The sequence below is a fragment of the Cyprinus carpio genome, chromosome A2, assembly GCF_018340385.1.
Source record: "Cyprinus carpio isolate SPL01 chromosome A2, ASM1834038v1, whole genome shotgun sequence".
NCBI lineage: Eukaryota > Metazoa > Chordata > Actinopteri > Cypriniformes > Cyprinidae > Cyprinus > Cyprinus carpio.
The window spans coordinates 27,423,879-27,445,210 of record NC_056573.1 but is presented as its reverse complement, the minus strand read 5'-3'; the positions used below and the strand labels follow the sequence as shown (position 1 = coordinate 27,445,210).

General features: G+C 32.9%; 3 protein-coding genes across 3 annotated transcripts; all 3 read left to right on the top strand.

Annotated features, from left to right (window-relative positions):
- Positions 1-371: 371 nt before the first annotated feature.
- si:dkeyp-68b7.7 (zinc finger protein 79) lies at positions 372-3,146 on the top strand. The gene is made up of 2 exons (XM_019080628.2): positions 372-704; positions 2,199-3,146. The coding sequence occupies exons 1-2, from the start codon at positions 470-472 to the stop codon at positions 2,840-2,842; spliced, it is 879 nt and encodes a 292-aa protein (XP_018936173.1). The 5' UTR covers positions 372-469; the 3' UTR covers positions 2,843-3,146.
- Positions 3,147-7,240: 4,094 nt separating this feature from the next.
- LOC109063591 (inositol-3-phosphate synthase 1-A) lies at positions 7,241-15,480 on the top strand. Its single transcript, XM_042713581.1, has 11 exons — positions 7,241-7,459; positions 7,621-7,744; positions 7,922-8,083; positions 9,684-9,813; positions 9,893-10,086; positions 11,224-11,373; positions 11,462-11,677; positions 12,599-12,763; positions 13,422-13,535; positions 14,680-14,897; positions 14,989-15,480. The coding sequence occupies exons 2-11, from the start codon at positions 7,631-7,633 to the stop codon at positions 15,182-15,184; spliced, it is 1,659 nt and encodes a 552-aa protein (XP_042569515.1). The 5' UTR covers positions 7,241-7,459; positions 7,621-7,630; the 3' UTR covers positions 15,185-15,480.
- A 966-nt stretch (positions 15,481-16,446) lies between these two features.
- Positions 16,447-19,982, top strand: tpgs1 (tubulin polyglutamylase complex subunit 1). The gene is made up of 2 exons (XM_042713576.1): positions 16,447-16,769; positions 17,672-19,982. The coding sequence occupies exons 1-2, from the start codon at positions 16,525-16,527 to the stop codon at positions 18,216-18,218; spliced, it is 792 nt and encodes a 263-aa protein (XP_042569510.1). The 5' UTR covers positions 16,447-16,524; the 3' UTR covers positions 18,219-19,982.
- The last annotated feature ends 1,350 nt before the right edge of the window (positions 19,983-21,332 follow it).

The window sequence follows — 21,332 nt, the reverse complement described above, 5'->3', positions numbered from 1 at the left end:
TCGAACAGCAGTTCTATGAAAAATCATAAAATCTAATAATAAAACTAATTAAATACAGAGATGCTTAAAGTAACAGCAGTACTATGTGCAATACTAAATAATAAAGAAATAATCCAATAATAAATAATTTAAATAAAACGTGATAAAGAGATGTTCAAGCAACCTTGCTATGTTCAATAAGAAATAATCAGTTAATAATCAAAATAAATTAAATTAGTGTCCAATAATAAATAAATAATATAATGATATTAAATTAATAAAATAAAACTTAATATAGAGATTTTCAAGCTTACAACAGTATTATACCCAGTGATAAATTTTAAAAAAATTCTGTTATTGAACTTCGGCTGCCCGCGTGACTTTTATTTTGACGGATGTTTCCCCAAAGTTCCGGTCCACCGGAAACACGGCTCATCCGCGGCGGTGGATTATGTGTGTTGTGTTTCTCTAGTGATAGAAAAACAGCGAGATGAGCTCGTTACAGGCGCAGATCTCCGCGATCATGGAGGTGCTGGCGAAGGCGGCGGTGGCGGAGATCAGTCAGCTGCTGGAGGAAGACGCTGCTGCTCTTCATCAGGAGATCCGGAGGAAGAACGAGGAGATCCGGGGACTGAAGAACCGCCTGCTGCTCACCGAGACCAGACTTCAGAGAGCCACCGCAGACAGATGCTCCATCGGTGTACAGGTGCAGCTCACGGACACCAGTAAGAACCCCTCCTGCTGCACTGCGCTGCGTTTCTTTACTCTTTTCATTACATTTACATTTAGTCATTTAGCAGACGCTTTTATCCAAAGCGACTTACAAATAAGGACAATGGAAGCAATCAAAAACAACAAAAGAGCAATGATATATAAGTGTTATAACAAGTCTCAGTTAGCTTAATGAAGTACACGTAGCAAGGGCTTTTAAATAATATAATAAATAAAAAGAAAACAGATAGAATAGAAAAAGAATAGAGCAAGCTAGTGTTAGAGGTCTTTTTTTTATAATTGTATAATAAATGAAAAGAAAACAGATAGAATACAAAAAGATTAGAAAGGTAGTTAGATTTTAATTTTTTTTTTAAATAGAATTAGAAAACATTACATTTATATATGTGTGTGTGTATGCCAAATATATACAATATAAAAATGTGTTAACAAATATACATTTAATATATATATATATATATATATATATATAATTCGCGATATTTGACATTTATAGATTTTTTTACATGATTGTTTTATTGAAGTTGATTGTTATTTTATTATTTTTATCTAAATTATATAAAAAATAAATATAATTAACTTTAATCAAAAATGTAAATGTTATATTCATGTAAAAAATATATGTAATTACATTAATCATATATATATATATATATATATATATATATATATATTATATATATATATATACATACATACATACATAAACACTCACACAGACATATATATATATATATATATATATATATTTATATATATATAATAAAATTATATATTAAAAAAAATTATAAAATAATAAATTTTGATTTATCGTAAAATTAATTTGAAAATATTTATATATATATATATTTAATATAATTATATAGATTTTTACATGAGAATACATTTTTATTATTTTTAAAGTTGATTATATAATTTTTATATATAATTTACATAAAATTAAATAAAAACAAAACTTTTGCATCTATATAATATATGTGTGTTTTTATATATATATATATATCTAAATTATAAATTCATTTTATTATATAATTTTTGAAATATATATTTGTATTAAATATATATGTGTGTGTGTGTGTATGTGTGTATATATATATATATATATATTAATTTTTAATATATAATTTACATAAAAATAAATAAAAATACTTTTGCTTCTATCAATCTATATCTATTGATCTATTGAGTCTGTACACTCACACACACTCACACACACACTTATATATATATTTTTTATGTGTGTGTGTATTTTCTTATTTTTATTTTTTAGGTAGATATATTAAAAGTCATCAGTGTTCCAAAAACAATTGAGTGTTAATAGTAAAGATAATCAAATGTTTTGCACTTAGTAATAGAGTTCATTAACCTAACGATGTGTTGCATCTTGACGTCTTAAAATGCAGTTCAGCTGATACTGAGATATTAGAGCTGGAACTATTAGTTTTATTGCTGCATTGAGTAAGCCCTCATGTTCTCTTCCTCTTCAGGAGTATCGGCTCCTTCGGTCGATCTCAGTCAGGAGACGGGTCTCGTCACAGAGGAGAAGCCTCATTACTCCCACACGCTGGAGCTGAAGCGGGAAGATCCCGTCACGTGCTCAGCAGAGCCGGAGGAAGAGGAGCTCAGCGGCCTGGAGTTTGAGATGAAGATCGAGCAGGTGGAGGAGAGCCAAAACCACCGCGACGATGGAAACGCTCATCCGTGGGGTTCGAAAGCGCTTGGCGATCCGGAGATCCGTCTGAGAGGGTCGGAGCAGCATTCCCAGACTTTCCCAGATCCGTATGTGATGCTGGAGGAACCCACGGCTCCGTCTTCCTCCGCTCTGTTCGCATACTCTCACCAGAACGAGAGCTTCGGCGCTTCTGGAGACGTCGAGTACGGATTGGATCCTCATTCGAGCTCGTGTCTGGCCAAAACTCTCTCGCAGCGTCCGTACCAGGAAAGCCATCCGCAGCCCAAACCGTTCCGCTGCGAGGAGTGCGGGAAGGGCTTCACACAGCGGACGCGTCTGATCACACACAGACGAATTCACACGGGCGAGAAACCCTTCCGCTGTCAGCTGTGCGGGAAAACCTTCTCCAGACAGGACAACTGTCTCCGACACATGCGTCTGCACAGCGGACAGAGATGAGGAACGCCGCTCCGAATGCTTTTATCGTGTCTCAGAGTGAGGTTTCTTCATGTTGTAGCTGTCCTGTAAATGTATCTTGCATTTCTGCATTACGGCCTGTTTGACACGTTCATTAATAAAGCAATAATCCCCAAGAAGCCGTGGTTTACAGTGAATTTATAACAGCTAAGAGACGTTGTTAGGTACGATGTAATAGCAGCTGTTATAAATTCACTGTAAACCACGGCTTCACGGGGCTTATAGATTTTATAAAACGGTTATTCCATATACGTAGTAAGGTTTCACAAAATAAAACGGCGCAAATAAAGTGTAATGATATTAATAAAAACAGTATTCTTCCACCAAAGAATGTAGTTCCTCAGAAACAGTTGTGGTTGCTACAAAGTGGTTGCCGAGCAACACACAAAAGTAAACAAAGGTGTATGTTACATTGTAGAGTAATTTACAACAGCTTTGAAGTTTGGGATCAGTAAGATTTGTAATGTGTTTTAAAGAAGTCTCTTCTGCTCACCAAGGCTGCATTTCTTTGATTAGAAATACAGTAAAAATTATGTAATATTATTACAATTTAAAATAAGTATTTTCTATTTTAATATACTTGAAACTGTAATTTATTTCTGTGATGTGCTGCTGTATTTTCAGCATCATTACTGTAGTCTTCAGTGTCACATTATCTTTAGAAATCATTCTAATATGATGATTTATTACAGTTTTGCTGCTTAATATATATATTTTTGGAACCTGTTTAACACATCCTTTGCTGAATAAAAGCATTATTTTATTTTTTATTTTTTTTAAAGAAAAAATTGCTGACCCCAAACTTTTTAACAGTATTGTATATTGTTTCAAAAGATTTATATTTTAAATAAATGCTGTTATTTGTAACTTTTTATTCATCAAAGAATCCTGAAAAAAAAGTATCTCAGGGTCCAAAAAAATATTAAGCAGCAAAACTGTAATAAATCAGAATTTAAGAATTATTTCCGTGACACTGAAAACTAGATAATGATGCTGAAAATTCAGATTTGATCACAGAAATAAATTACAGTTTAACAGATATTCACATAGAAAACAGTTATTTTAAATTATAATAATATTTCACAATTTTTACTGTATTTCTGATCAAATAAATGCAGCCTTTATGAGCAGAAGAGACTTCTTTAAAACACATTACAAATCCCAGACTTCTGAACAGCAGTGTATTTTTACACACACACACACACACCAGTTCTTTCTGGTCCTTGAATCTGATTGGCTGAGAGGTCTTTCCAAATCTAAAAAATACAAATTTATTTAAAATATTAATAAAAATTATAATAGTGTCTCTGAAAAAAGAAATCGTGTAGAGAAATTTTTCACTCAGAAGTTGCAAGTCAGTTTCGCAATTAATTAAAAATAAATGGCACTGAATTAAAGATGTTATTTTGAGGTATTTTCTTATAAAACACACTCCAATAATCTCAGTTCACAGTGTACTAAAATAACACTTCTAATCCCACTTCCCATTTTTTAAGGAAATATTTAATTGCTTGCATGCATGTGAAATGGGCCTGATGCTGAAATCTGTTGAGTGTAATTGTTTATATTTAATGTTTTTGTCACTATAATGGGATTTTCACACATCAAACTGTTGACCAAATGTGTTCACACAGTCCTTGTTCCATGTTTCTGCTCCGAATAAACCCTGGGTCTTTAGGATTTGATTTGTAAGCCCTGAGTTAATATGCATATTTTTATATTTATGAGGCTAATAGCATGATGTGATGAGCTTGTTTTGATAAGTACTCGTCCATTTGATTCTTCTGAAGTGTCTCTTCTTTACTCCAGTGAACACAGTTGCACCGTTTTAGTGGTTTTCCATCAGATGCACACCGCAGTTTCTGTGACTATACAGAGCTCATGAATATTTAATGAGGTAAGAGCTGGGCAGTTCGTGATTGGTTGTCTGTTTGACTGTGTTTAACAGTAATTCCACATTCTCACGTTTACTTTGTTTCTCATTAAACACTCATATATTCAGACTGAATGGACTTCATTTATTGATTGTGCTGACCTCTCTGTCTTAATGTGTCTTAAAAAGTCTATTGGCAGTATTTATGAGATTTGGTTTGTAAATGTTCTCTTTCATGTCGCACCGAAGTTTTAGTCGTTACCGTCCTAAACAGGTTTACATCACAATAATCCACAAGTAATTCACAGCACTCCAGTCCATCAGTTAACATCTGGAGAAGACAAAACATGAAACAAATCCAGCGTTAAGACGTTTTTAACTCAAATACATAGAGTCTATAATCCATAATAACACTTCCTCCAGTGAAAAAGTGTTCTGGTGTGAATCAGGAGAGAAATCTGCACAGATCAAGCAGCGTTTAAACAGCTCTAAACAAATATGTGTCTGGATTTTTGATGTGAGAGACAACAGCAGATGCACTTTTTCACTGGAGGAAGTGTTATTATGGATTATGGACTCTTTACAACATCAGCTGCTTATTTTGAAAGCATAAAATACATTAACAAAATGTCCATATCCCTTATAATATTTCCATTACCCTTTTTTAAAGGAAATTCTCCGCCACAACTATTAGTTAAATTCACAGCAGAGTCACACACAGACTTTGAAATACTGTCTTTAAGTGTTTTTTATTTTTTTTATTTATTTAATTATTAAACTAGTGGAAAAGTACCATGATAAGATCATCCCTGCTGAAGGAAAACATCTTAACTCGTCTTTTGTTACTGGGGTAGTTGCATAAACAAATACATGCAAATAATCTTGTTTTTGATGCACATTTTCACCTCCACATCATCACTGCTTATTGAACGAACAATTCAATAACTGAATGAACAGAATGAAATGCGCAGTTAAAGATTCCACGCTATGATTACCAAAATACTGCTTTTCTTTTCAGACACTTGAGAAAATACATGTCTGGTACAATTTATCCGAAGTATCAGCATTTCTGTTTTGTTCTTTCATGTCTTGGAGTCACCTTGAAGTGTTTAAATGCTTTTGTTGTATGTCACTATAGAAGAAACTGAATGTTCTGCAGTATATGTCTGAGCTCTTAACTCTTTCCACGCCAGAATTTTTGATCATTTTCACTAAATTTTCATGCTCCCTTGTTGTATGAATATCTGAACATGCGTTTTATTCTACATTCATTCGTTCTTTTTTATTAACACTTGACTGTGGGTAAGTTTTATGAAGAAGGGAGAAAAAAAAAGCAGAGGAAATGACGTTTTTGTAAAAGATCGGATTCAGGATCGATGATGGAATCGATCGCTTCCCAAAACTTCCCAGTCCTGAACCACGTCCTGGCTCGACATTTCATTGGGTAATGTTAGGGGCAGGTTTGCTTTGTATGCTGTTTAATGCTGATGATCGCGTTTGTTCCTGCTTCGTCATCAGCGCGTTCTGATCCACGCACGCATTCAATGCTTTTCCTGAAGACGCGTCGCGCCTCGCGCAGTGAAAACACGCAAAGCCGGAAAATTCCGTCAGTGGCGCGGAAAGACGCATGCGTCTTTAATAAAACAGTCCTGTTTGCATGTAGATGTGCTCTTTAATGACAGGCACACAAGCAGCAACACACAGTCTCGAGAGAACACGGAAGGACGTTTATCTGCTCAACACTATCAGTATTTTTCCACCCTCTGTCTGGGAAACTTGAGTTTCGAGAACATTCTGATGCCCTGCTGGGTCTGATTGTCCTTCACTAACTCTGTACTTTTCCACTGTTTCAAAAAAAAGAAGTGTTTAAAAACCTCCTTCGACTGGGCAGAGTTACAGCACTTTTTCTGATATGTCCTGAAATTTGTTTGTGCTTCACACGACTCGTGAATCACCGGATATCATGTTATAGACACTACAAATAATGCAGTGAATCTCTGCACTGCTGATAGGGTTACACATGCTGCTGAGAAATGAATGTTTTCACCAGATTATCACAGGCTACCTCTCATTATCAATATCTAGACTACTAGTATTTTTCCTTAGTAAATGACTACTAATTTAGAGAGCAATGCATTGAAATTGTGTGGGTGACTTCTGATGAGTTTGACAAATGCTGCTGAGAACTGAATGGGTTCACCAACTTACCAAGATTATTATTTTCTCTCATTGTTGATATCTACTAGTGTTTTTACAATGCCAAATAAGATTGCATATAAAAGATATTAAATATTATTAATATATATAGTTATTTTTGCATGTGGCGATGTTAAATAGGCCTACACGCAAGCAAGCAGGTGCATTTCTTGCTGCGTCAAATGCGATATTTCATACACGCGCATCTTACAGTCCAGATTGTTACCCGTTCGCTGCACACTCGGAATCGCTCGGCTTTTGTGTCGCAGACTCCAGAAGCATCCATCCTCGCATTTTCAAACCCAAGTGGAAAAACACAGAGGGTTTTCGGTAACTCCGCCTCTGCAGGATAAAGCGAGAGCGGCGCGCGACGATCGGCAGAAGAACCGGAGACGCGGAAGGTGACGGACAACCTGTAACGACACTCAACTAGCAGCTATTGAAGATTACTTGAAGTCTTTTAACATTAAATCTTAAAACTCAAACCTTGCACTTTATATTTTCCTTCTGCTCGGAGAATATCAGTAAAGGTACGTCTGGGGCTGAAGAGTTATTTTATAGCCTATATTAGGCTATATGATATATTATCTTATGCAATAATATATTAAATGCAATAGACTGTCACTTAGTGCATGATGCACAGACGAGTATATGTGAGTTCAAATGTCTTGCATTAATGTGTTGCACGCAGGTTCATCATCATGCCTGAGAAAGTTCGTATCAACAGCGCAGATGTGAAATACACGGAGAAGCACATCGAGTCCCGTTACTGCTACAACACCGCCTCCGTGCGCAGAGATGGAGATACGTTCACTGTGAGTCTCTGAACCCTTCAGACGCATGCATTTCAGCTTTGTGCATTGCTGAATGCAATGCAACTTTATTTCTCAGCGTCTGAATAATAAAGTTGCATTGCATTTTCTTGATTTTTTTTTTTAATTAGATGCGTTCACATTAACATTTTAAAGTACTTTGCATGTGTTATGTTATTAGTGACCCCCTCCAGCACCGAGTTCATCTTCCGCACCGAGAGGAAGGTGCCCAGGCTGGGTGTGATGCTGGTGGGATGGGGTGGAAATAACGGGACCACGGTCACAGCTGCTGTCCTGGCCAATAAACTGGGTCTGACCTGGAAAACCAAGACCGGCGTGAAGGTACAGAGGCTTAGATTTTAGCAAAGTGTGTCAATGTTATGACAAATGATAAGCAGGTGTAGAGTTCAATCCATTAGAAAGCATGCAAAGAGTGCATGTCTGCCTATTATAGAATTAAAATCCACTTTAAGCCACAATCGGAAGTTTTAACAAGCACTCGATGATGTTTCAAAGTGTGTTTTGAGCAAAAGCATTTTAATAATGACATCAGTTTTGAAAAACCTCAGCTCTGATCTCAAGACGTTTATTAAAAGCTGTGTTTTTTACCATCCTCCCATGCCGGTGACCCGTGTTCGAATCCCGCTCGCAACTAGAACAAGGGCAGAGAACCGGAGGAGTTAGACTAATTGCACCTTTAAATATATTTTAAGATCGTTTAGCGTTTATAAATAACACCATTCATACAAATTAATAACAAAACACTTTGCAATAAACCAATGAATACAATGTAATAAAATGGAATCAGTTAAACGTATAATTAGTGTAATCAAAATTACATTTTACAAATGTGACAATACCAGCTTCTCCCACTAGCATTATGAGCGCTGTTGAGCAGATTCTTAAACACCTGTGATTGGCCGTTGTGTTCACTCAACAGATACGACTGTGATTGGCTACAATAATCATATATATGATACAATGTTTAAGAATCAGCTCAACAGCGCTCAGACTGCTTGTGGGGAAAGCTGGTATTGTCACATTTGTAACATTTCAGTAGTGACATTGGTACTTTTGACAACACTACCTATATAAATACAAATACATACGAATATAATTTAAATGCACAAAAAGTTCAGACTCATTACATTAGACGTCAAGTAGTGACTAAATACAGTACCGGAAATTTTCTTAAAATTAAACATTAAAATTTCTAAATAGCTACTAGCTATAAAACATATTAATAATAAAACACTTAATACATGTAATATAATAATACTATTATTTTATAATATATATGATACATTTAGAATGTATTATTATATAATATTAATTTAATATTATATAATAATAAATGTATTATTTACTATTTTTTTAAATGCACAAAAAACAAAAAAGGTAATATTCTTATTTATTTTGTATGATTATGCATGATTATATGAAAAATAAAAAATAAAAAATTAGATTTAATTTAGCATAGAATTAAAAAAAATACTTCTGAATAAACTAAAATTTCTGCTTTTTATCATTTTAATTTTTCTGATTTCAGCCCATCCATTCTTTTGGGATTTGCGTTATAAGTAATTGAAGTAACAGAAATATGTTCTAACGATGTTTTGCAAACATTCCCATTATTTCTGAATGCTTCTGTTATTTCAAAATGTATCTGTCTTAAAAATGTCTTGGTTATAGGAACGTTAAGGGAATGTTGCATTTTATTATTTTGCGATCATTATGTGAACGTTACTTTTGAATGTTTCCTGAATGCTCTGAAACAAGTAGCAACATTTAAAAAACAGATGAGCATCCAACTATGTATAAATCCTGTTTTGCATAAACATTCTATTAACGTCACTGGAAGAACGTTTGTTCATAACGTCCAGAGAACGTTTCCAGAACGTTCCTGTCAGCTGGGAATCAGCTTGTAATGTCCTCCTTTCAGAAAGCGAATTACTTCGGCTCGTTGCTGGAGTCGTCTACGGTGTGCCTGGGATCCGGACCGGATGGAGAGGTTTACACTCCCTTCAGAGATCTGCTGCCGATGGTGCATCCCAATGACATCGTGTTTGATGGTAAATGCATCAGCTCTCGTGGATCTGACGCTCTGTTTGTGGCTGTGCAGTAATGACTGAAGCTGTAATATCTGCGCAGGCTGGGATATCTCGTCTCTGGACCTCGGCAGAGCCATGGAGCGCGCTCAGGTTCTGGACTGGAGTCTGCAGGAGAAGCTCCGCCCACACATGAGCCAGATCAAACCCAGACCCTCCGTCTACATCCCAGAATTCATTGCTGCTAACCAGGAGCAACGGGCGGACAACCTCATCAGAGGAAGCAAAGTAGAACAGGTGAAGTACTATTCACAGCTGCACTGCGCAGTAAATATTTCGTTTACACTGTATAATAAGGTTTCAATCAATATCATTACTTAACTAAATTACTAAAGTGTTCAAATTAAGTTTAGATGGATGCAATGCAACTTTTATTTTTATTTTATTTTATTTGAGTCAGAATCATAAAGTTGCATTGAATTTTCTTCTTTTTTGGGCAGTTGCATTCATGCATACAGCATTTTAAAATACTTTGCATGTATAAATAAATTACTAAAATGTTTAAATTAATTTTGGTTAATAAATAATAAATGCTTTAGGATCATTTTTCATTATAAGTTCCTGTTAACGAATGTTAACAACTGGAACCTTATTAGAGTCAACTAATAGATGTTACAGTAAATAATAGTACATAATAACATGACATTATTACAAGTTTTATACAAATTGAAGTGTTTTCTTCATCAGTTTCTGAACCGTAAGCACCTCATTTCATTGATAATTTATTGAAAACAAATTTTTAAAGGGCCTATTTTTGTGCAATATTTGTGAAATATTGTATATATATATATATATATATATATATATATATATATATATCATATATATAATGATATATATATAATGTATATATAATCTATAATATCTAACTGTATTAATCTTAAGGTTAACTTTCAACATTCACTAATACATTATTAAAATAAAAAAATGTATATTCATATTATTTAATGGACCTAAGCTGACATGAACTTACAATGGAAAAGTATTTTTTATCAATAAATGCTAGCAGAGATAAAATAAATACTGCTCATGATGCTCATTGTTAATGTATTGTATTGTAATTAATGTAATGTATTTTTAAAAAAATATTTTATATTGTAATATAAAATATACTTTATTATATTACATAAATTGTTATATTATATATATTATATATTAAATTTATATATATATATATTTAAAATATATATTTGAGAAAAAAAATCTATATTTAATATATATTTGAGAAAAAAAAAATATATATATATATATATAGTAACATGCAAATATAAATCTAAAATCTATATAAATAATATAAAAGAAATATATATGTAGTATGTGTGTGAGTAAATGTATAAATCAGGATGTTTGAAGTGTTCTTGTTTCGTGTTTTAGGTGGAACAGATCCGCAGAGACATCCGTGATTTCAGAAAGAAGAGCGGCGTGGATAAAGTCATCGTTCTGTGGACGGCGAACACCGAGCGATTCTGTGACGTGTTTCCCGGAGTCAACGACACGGCCGAGAACCTGCTCAACACCATTCAGGTGCGCCTGCTGAAGCAGCAGATGTGTGATGAATCCGTGTCGGTCAGAGAGGCTTGTATTGATGTGTTCGGTGGTGTGTGTGTCTCAGACGGGAGGTGAAGTGTCTCCCTCCACCATGTTTGCGGTGGCCAGTGTTCTGGAGGGCTGCGCCTACATCAACGGCTCGCCGCAGAACACGTTTGTCCCCGGAGCCGTGGATCTGGCCCTCCAGCGCGGCGTCTTCATCAGTGGAGACGACTTCAAATCCGGACAGACCAAACTCAAGTCTGTGCTGGTGGACTTCCTGATCAGCGCTGGCATCAAGGTGAGAGAGAAACATCAACACATGCATTATTTCATTTTAAGCAATAAAAGCACAAATATAAGTTAGATTACACTTTACAATAAGGACACTTTAGTTAATGCATTAACTAATTATCCCAAATTAATTTTTTTTGCATTCCATTTTTTTCCATTTTAATTTTTCTGGATTCTGTTTTAATAATTAAATTAAATGTTAGTAATCAAAATGCATGTGTAGTTAATTGAAATCATGAAACTTATACAATTTAACAACTTCATTAAACATTTAACAAAAATGACATTTTTAGGGCTCTATAAAATCCATTTTACTTTATTCCCAAATTCTGTTTAATTTTTGTATTTCTGAAAAGTGCCATATGTATGTACTGGAAAAACATTAAAATAATATCAAATAATATTAAATATTTCTTATATTATTTTATGATAGAAAATTTTCTATCTTTATAATATATAAATTATATATTATTATTGTGTTATTTATATTATATTAAATATTTCATATTATGTGAAATATACTATATTGCATATTATAATTTATTTTTAAAATAATATTAAATATTTCTTATATTATTTTATTATATAAAATATTCTATATTTTATAATATATAAATTATATATTATTATTGTGTTATTTATATTATATTAAATATTTTTTATATTATATAAATATTCTATATATATTCTTCTATTTGATATTAAATACTTCATATTTGTGAAATATTCTATATTGCATATTATTAAAAAAATCAAAATAATATTAAATATTTCTTATATTATTTTGTTATATAAATATTCTATATTTGATCAAATATAAATTATATATTATTTTTGTGTTATTTATATTGTTTTATATATTTTATTATTTATTTTTCACATTTTTAAAATGATATTGCATAATATTTAAAAATTGTAATTTTTTTAGCCAACTGCTATAGTGAGTTATAATCATCTCGGCAACAACGACGGTCTGAATCTGTCGGCGCCGCAGCAGTTTCGCTCTAAAGAAATCTCCAAGAGTAACGTGGTGGACGACATGGTGCAGTCGAACCCTGTACTGTACCGGCCCGGAGAGAAACCTGACCACTGCGTGAGTCTGACACTATATTACACACACACTACTGCTCAAAGGTTTGGGGTCAGTAGGATTTTATATATATATATATATATATATATATATAATATATATATATATATATATATATATATATAATTCAGCAGGGAAGCATTAAATGTATCAAAAGTGACAGTAAAGACATTTATAATGTAACAAAAGATTTCTATTTCAGATAAATGCTGTTCTTTTGAACTTTCTGTTCATCTGTGAATCCTGAAAAAAAAATGCATCACAGTTTCCATAAAAATATTGTGCAGCACAACTGTGTTCAACATTGATAATAATCAGAAATGTTTCTTGAGCAGCAGATCATCATATTAGAATGATTTCTGAAGATCATGTGACACTGAAGACTGGAGTAATGATGCTGAAAATACAGCTGCGCATCACAGAAATAAATTACAGTTTAACAGAGATTCACACAGAAAACAGCTGTTTTAAATTATAATAATATTTCACATTTTTAGTGTATTTTTGATGCAGCCTGTGTGTGCAGAAGATACTTTTTTCCTACCAAACCCAGTGTTTTGAACTGTCCTGTAGATCAGCTCTAATATCTGAAACAGAAGATTGCTGCGATGCATAAATAATGTGGAAAGACACTGATTCGGTTTGTGGTTTGTCAGAACAGGTGGTTATTAAATATGTGCCCTATGTGGGCGACAGCAAGCGTGCGATGGATGAGTACACGTCTGAGATCATGATGGGAGGAACAAACACGATCGCTCTGCACAACACCTGTGAGGTGAGACCAGTAAACACAAGCAGGATATTCTGTTTTGTCAGTTTTAATGTTCTTGGATTCTGTTTGTTTTAATGGTTAAATTACATGTTAGTATTCAAATTGTCTAGTTAATTGAACTCATGATGCGTATACAATTTAACAACAATTTATTAAAAGTTTTTAAAAAATGACATTTTTAAGGGCCCTATAAAATCTATTTTATTTTTTCCCAGATTCTATTTTTTTTTACTTTTTTTTTTTTTTTTTAACTAATATTTTTCTGGATGATTTAAAAAAAAAAAAAAAAAATTATATATCTATATATATAATATAATATATATATATATATATATATTATATATATATATATATATTCTGAATTTCTTTTTTTGTTTTTTACTTTTCTATAAAAATTATATATATATATTATTTTTTTCTGCATTCTGTCTTAATGGTTAAATTAAATGTTAGTAATGAAAAGGCAAGTCTGAATAATTGAAACTATGAATCTTATACAATTTATTATAAGTTTAATAAAAATGACATTTTAAGGGCCTTATGAAATCTATTTAATTTTGTCCTAAAATCCTTTTTTTTTTTTTTTCAAAAATTCTTTTTTTTTTTTTTTACAAATATTTTTCTGGATGAATTATTATTATTTTTTAAGATTAATAAATCCCCCTTTTTTTAAAACACTTTTCTTGATTCAGTTTTTCTCTCCAATTATTTTTTTTCTGGATTCTGTCTTAATGGTTAAATTAAATGTTAGTAATGAAAAAGCAAGTCTGATTAATCAAAATTATGAATCTTATACAATTTAACAACAATTTAAATTTAAATTTATTTTTTTATTTTTTTGGTGATTGCATTTTTTCCCATTTTTTTATTATTATTTATTCTGTTTAAATGATGAAATGTCAGTAATCGCAAAAGCATGTCTAATAAATTAAATTCATGAAACATATACGATTTAACAATATATATTAAAAGTTTTAAAAAAGTAAGTTTATGCAAATATTAGAAAGATGTCATCACTGTTGAGTGTGTGTGTGTGTGTGTTCATGTGAATATGATATTTATCATGTATACTCATCAGTTCTGTTAGTGCCTGCAGACTAATAGAGAGAGTCTCATGCATCTGTCATGACGGTCTGCTTGTGTCCAGGACTCTCTGCTGGCGAGTCCCATTATTCTGGACCTAGTGATTCTGACAGAGCTGTGTCAGAGAATCACCTTCTGCACGCAGGACGATCCGGTCTTCCAGGGCTTTCACAGCGTGCTCTCTCTGCTCAGCTTCCTCTGCAAAGCGCCGCTGGTGCCGCAGGGGGCGCCGGTGGTCAACGCCTTCTTCCGCCAGCGGGCGTGCATCGAGAACGTCATGAGGTCAGACAGAAGCCCGTGCATGAGTTTTCTGACAGCACTCTCGTGAGATGCATTGATGCAGTGTTTAATGTACTTCTCTGTGAATCCGCAGAGCGTGTCTCGGTCTGCCGCCGCAGAACCACATGCAGCTGGAGCACAAGATGAAGAGGAGCTTCATGCATTCTGATGAAAACCTCATGCATCATCCCATCCTCATGAATGGAAAGATCGAGCATATCAACAGCTATAAGTCTGTAAAATGCATTGACATTAACGGTCACCAGAAGATTCGACATACAGTCTCATAAAAACCCGCAAACACTCCAAGATTAGCTACATGTTTACTATCATGCCAAGCTTTGCTCAGTTTTTGTATCTGCTCTTAACTACTTGTCCTTGTTTAGTCAGTACTGTATCTCTGGATGAAATTATTCATCTATGCATTCTCAGCCGTGGAATCTTTCTCCAGGTTTTGTAAATAAATGCACCGAGAAACAAAAATAATTCTTGAACAGTGATAATTGTTGTTGCATCTGGCCAGTGTATAAATACAGTTGTGGAAACACTCATAAAATGATTGATTTAATAAAAATGATCAATTTGAGTCATTCTGGGATGGTTTTTCATTTGTATGTTTGGTATTTATAAATGAATTTAATGGATTTAACTATACTAGTATATATATATAGTCTCTTTGACAGAGCCAGAAAATATGAGGTACAATTTCTGATTGCAATCAATCAATAGATTATATATATATATATATATGAGGTACAATTTCTGGTTGTAAAAAATAAATAAATAAATAAATAAATAATGCTAATAATATTACTAATAAAATTATATATATGAACTGAATCAAGAAAAGTGTTAAAAAAATAATTTATTAATGTTAAAAAATAATAATTCATCCAGAAAAATATTTGTTAAAAAAATAAAAATAATAAAAAATGATTTTTTGAAAAAATAAAACAGAATTTAAGACAAAATTAAACAGATTTCATAGGGCTCTAAAAATGTCATTTTTATTAAACATTGTATAAAATTCATAGTTTCAGAAAAAAAAACAGAAACAAAAGGAATTCAGAAATATATATATTATTATATATATAATATAATATTATTTATATTTATTACTTATATTATGTATTTAAACCATTTTTTATTATTATTTCCATTAATCTCTTTCAAGCCATGAAAGGTTTCTGTTTATTTTGTTTATATATATGGATTAATAAAACAATTAAATAAATAAAAAATTTATATATATTGTGATTTTGTTTAATAATGAAAAAGTATTATCTAATTAATTGAAATCATGAGCCTTATTCAGTTTAACAACAGTTTCTAAAAGTTTAACAAAAATTAGTCTTTAAGTGCCCGACAGGACGGAATAAAGAAACCTGTAGAATATAATAAGACACAACACCGAAGAGCACCAATTACAGTAGCAAATTATTCCTGGATGCCGAGAAATTAAAATATGAAAGAAATGTTTGGGCTACGACGTGACGTCATCCGGCTGCAGCTGCGCACAAACGCTGGTCAGCTGACCTGCTGCGTCATCACGTGTCCATAACAACTGTGATTGAAATGATATTTTCACGCGCAGACGCGCAGCTGAAGGTCGGGACGATGATTTGACGCGATGGCGGAGAAACGTCGCGCCGGTGTCGCGATCATGTCCGACGAGCAGCTGCTGTCTCAGGCCGGAGTGAGCGCGCTGCTGCGGGGAGCTCTGCTGCGGCTGCTGGAGTGCAGGCCGGAGGATCCCGTCGGCTTCCTCGCAGAACACTTCGCTCATTTGTCGTCGGAGGCTGAAGACGGAGCGTCGGAGCGTCAGAGCGTCAGCCGCGCTCTCTGGCACCTGAGCCTCGCGCATCACTCTCACAGGTCCGTCTGCTTCTGTGCTTTAATTTTTTTTAAATCATACTGTGTATTTCATTTATTATTGTTTTAAGCTGGGTGGTTCTTTCATTGTTGCTTTATTTATTTATTTTTATTTTATTTAATTACTGTTTTTATATTTCATTAATTAATAAAGGCGATGTTTTTGGATATTTGCAGGCTTTCGTAATTTTTACATATATTTTTGTTTTATTTTACTATTGCTGTTAATTATAGATTTTAGCCTCTAGAAATTATTTTATATTATACATTATTATTTCATTACTATTTTTAGATTAATTATCTTTTTAAGTAATGGTAGATACTTTTTTAAAATCTCTTTTCATTTATTTTTCTTTTAATATTTCCCTTTTTAAGCCATTTATTTAGCTTCATTTATTTTATTGTTTTTAGTTTTTAGTGCCAAGTTTTTATAGACATTTACAGGTTTCTTTTTTTAAAATAGATTTTTTTTTTTTTGCATTTAATTTATTTTAAATCATAATTTATATTGCATTTATTATTGTTTTAAACCATTTGGGGGAGTTAATTTTTTATCTCTTTTTATTTAATTATTTATTTTATTATTGCTATTATAATATTATTTATATTTATTATTTATATTATGTATTTAAACCATATTTTTTTATTTTATTATTATTTCCATTAATCTCTTTCAAGCCATGAGAGGTTTCTGTTTATTTTGTTTATATATGGATTAATAAAAAAAAATAATAAATAAAAATTATATATATACATATATATATATAAATTTTTTTTTATTTAATTTTTTTTTATTAATCCATCTTGTACATACGCACACATAACCAGTGCACTTCCCTTGTTTTTTGTTTGTTTGTGTGTATGTGTGATCAGTTTGAGCTCATGTGGTTGTATTCTCCCTGCAGGTCTGCGTTTAACAACAACGTCCGTGTGGCGTATGAGCTGCTGACGCAGGGCGTCCCGCGTCGTCTCGGTGTCGGCGGTGTTCGCGGGCGTCTGTACTCAGAGATGCTGCGGTGTCTGTGCAGTGAAGGCGGGCTCTCGGGCTCCACCGCCGCTCCGCTCCTGCGCCGCATCCAGAGCCACGACTACGAGTCCGTGCCCTTCGAGCTCTTCCGGCAGGGCGTCCTGACCTGCGCCGTGTTCGCAGACTACATCCGGAAGTCTCAGTGTCTGTACGCGGCGGTGGCCAGCGCTCCGGACCGTCCGGCAGAGAGGACGCTGTGCCAGGCGGTGCTCTCCACCCTCCGCGAGGCGCTGGAGACGGCGGACGGCGCTGACGTGGCGCGATACCTGGAGGCCAGCGCCAAGATCTCTCCCGCTAAAGTGGCTCAGGCCATGGCCGAGGTGCAGCCGCGCGCGCAGAGACACGACGGGCTCACGATGGACGCGCAGGAGTTTGAAGACGCCGCCGCCGCGCTCTTCATCGCTCGAGTGCGGACCGTCTCCTGAAATCACTCAACAGCAACTTTAGACAGCTGCGTCACATTGCATTCAAGCTTTAACTTCTAGAACCTCTAGGTCTTGTTTTCTAGCACGCATATCGAAATATTCTTAAAGCAAGATGCAAAAAAAAAAAAGTCTTGTCTTCTAAAAAATGATCAAAATTAAGAGAGTGAGGACAGATAATGAACTTAAGTCAAAGAGAAAACCAGGTTGTTTTTCTGACCCCACTGGCAGACATTTGTGACATAAGGGTCAATTTTTTTAAATTGAGATGTATACATCATCTGAAAGCTGAATAAATAATCTCTCCATTGATGTATGGTTTGTTAGGAGGACAATATTTGTCTGAGATACAACTATTTGAAAATCTGGAATCTGAGGGTGCAAAAAATCTAAATATTGAGAAAATCATCTTTAAAGTTGTCCAAATGAAGTTCTTAGCAATGCATATTACTAATCAAAAATTAAGTTTTAATATATTTATGGTAGGAAACTTACAAAATATCTTCATGGAACATGATCTTTACTTAATATCCTAATGATTTTTGGCATAAAAGAAAAATCTATAATTTTAACCCATGCAATGTTTTAGTAAATGCATCTTGATTTAAGAATTTTTAGATATTTGTACTGAAAAACAAGACAAAAATCCTAAGTTAGAAAAACTTTTTGCTGTGTATGAATATAATAAAAATAATAGCAAATATAATGATTAAAAAAAACAAATAAATACTAGATTTTTACCTCCGTCTAATGAGAAACACCATCAGCTTCTACAAAATTAACAACAATTAGCTTCTTTCTGTAAGAGCATGAAATACTTGTGTCGCATTCCCTAAAACAAGTGTTCTGCATGTATTTAAAAGCTCTGAAAAAGTCTTAATCCATCCTTCCATGAACTCAAGCCTTAAAAAGAGCTTAAATCAGACAGAAAGTCATACAACTGTGGCATTAAATGTTGCATGAACTGCAAAAACAACAATCTTCCTCAGTGTTTGAGTTTTGTTTTCCAGGACAGATACAGTATCGAAACATCTTAAGGATTTCGAGATGCAAAATTAAGATATGAAGTCTTGTATTCTGAGAAAATGAACAAAATAAAGTGAGTCTGTGTTTAAAAAAACAAGAACGGGTGTCTGTTTTGATCTCGTTTTAATCCTAAACTAATTTTTCACACATCACATTTTATCACTCTCTCAGAAAACAAGATTTTTGTCATTTTGCATCTCAAGTAAATTCATCTTGATTTAAGAGTTTTTTTTAGAAAATGCATTTACTGTATTTGTTTCATGTGCTTCAGATCGAAGTGAAATCATGATTTGACCTCGTTGCTGTCTAATTTGAGAGCGAGAAACCTCAGTTCAGGAAGTGTTTGTGTTTTAGGCATCACACAAGTTCCCTTTTCAGTTTCACAGACCCTGAGCTGAACACATTTCACTGCTGCATTCGCAAATGAATTGCATATTCACTTAGAACAAATACAACATTTTATTGATTTATTTATGCAAACGTGCACTAATGAATCTCTCACAATAACAGAAGAAACGTGAATTAAGAAAAAGACTGAATTGCTGACATTTATTCATCCGCTTCATCCGCTTTTTTTTTTTTTTTGCATGTTAAATATGAATTGTTTAATGAGTATTTCAGAGGCTGCTGATAGAGCAACCTGAAGGCTTTGATAATTGATTATTATTATTTACAAAAATGTTCATTGCAAATGAAACCTTGAGTAAACAGTTTAAAAATAAACGTGAATTTGAGAAAGAATCAGTATTTTTGGTGCTTTATTAAAGGAAATCTGACTGTACTCACGTTTCTAAATACTCCCTTTATTTACAAATATTCCCAAAATATACATTTTTTCAAAATATTTTTTTTTAGATTTGCTTTTAGATTTGCTTTTTGGTTTATTATTTGCATGTTTAAATTGCGGTATTTTGTATCATAGATTGTTATAATGTGCTCTTTTGGTTTTATTTATTTCCAGATTTCAGATTTTCAATCATGTGGGTTTTTTTTATATATATATATATATATATATATATATATATTTTCAGGAGTTTTTCTTTCTCCCGTTGAACTTTTTTTTAATGTTTTCTTGTGCATTTTTGTTTTGTAATTGATCGTTGATTTACAGGTTTGTCTTCGATATCATTTTCCATCCTGTTAGACTTCTGTAAAGTCACTTAAGGTTTGTTTTTTTTAAAATGCAGAACCAGGACATTTACATACATACACATGGTTCAAAGACGTTAAGATGTCCGCATCAAAAGAAATGTACAAAACTGATTTTATGTCCACAGAACACACATTAAATGTAAGTAAAGTGTTTCAAAGTTGTTTTTTGTTTGTTTTATTTGGTTTAAATAATGTTACTTTGTCATTCAGTGTAACAGTATTTAGGTAAAAATTTAAACAACATGCTTATTCATTATTGTACATATTAAAATATATAAAAGAATAAGGGAGCATATTAGATTTTAAATGAGTATAACATTCTTACTGACAAATGGGCAAAACCTAGGATAGTGGCAGATTTTAAAAATGTAAAATTACAGCTAATTAGTATTTGGGGTGAAAGTAATTAGTCTTTTAATATGTCATAAATAGATTTTTGTTGTAAATATGCCTGACGTGATTGTTAGACTGAATGACATTTTAGTGGGTCTCTTCTGTAAATCAGGGAATAATGTATGATATTTATTTTTTGCTCAGAAATACCAAAAAAAAAAAAAAAAAAAAAAAAAATTGCAATTAAATTAAACAGAAAACCTTTTAAATTTTTTTTTTTTTGGACAATAGTTTAAAGTAGTATTACACATATTTTTTATGCTTAAACCCTTTTTCGTCTTTGACCCACATACATACATACATAAATATGCATACAGAGGATTTACACAATACTCACTGTAACAATCACACGGAAATTAACAGAAAGAAACAAATACCAAATAAATTCTCCAGGAAATTCGTTTTATTTTTTTTTTATTTCTTGCATCTTTAAAGTCTCGATATGTTGCATCAGTTCGGATTTAATGGTATGATGTTTTATTGTTTGCCCATTTATGTTTATATATATATATATATATATATATATATATAAATGGTATTTATATC

Coding starts and splice junctions, on each gene's coding strand:
- si:dkeyp-68b7.7 (XM_019080628.2), top strand. CDS start 470: ATGAGCTCGTTACAGGCGCAGATCTCCGCGATCATGGAGGTGCTGGCG. Junction 705..2,198: donor GGTGCAGCTCACGGACACCA/GTAAGAACCCCT, acceptor CTTCCTCTTCAG/GAGTATCGGCTCCTTCGGTC.
- LOC109063591 (XM_042713581.1), top strand. CDS start 7,631: ATGCCTGAGAAAGTTCGTATCAACAGCGCAGATGTGAAATACACGGAG. Junction 7,745..7,921: donor GAGATGGAGATACGTTCACT/GTGAGTCTCTGA, acceptor GTTATGTTATTA/GTGACCCCCTCCAGCACCGA. Junction 14,898..14,988: donor TGCATCGAGAACGTCATGAG/GTCAGACAGAAG, acceptor GTGAATCCGCAG/AGCGTGTCTCGGTCTGCCGC.
- tpgs1 (XM_042713576.1), top strand. CDS start 16,525: ATGGCGGAGAAACGTCGCGCCGGTGTCGCGATCATGTCCGACGAGCAG. Junction 16,770..17,671: donor CTCGCGCATCACTCTCACAG/GTCCGTCTGCTT, acceptor TTCTCCCTGCAG/GTCTGCGTTTAACAACAACG.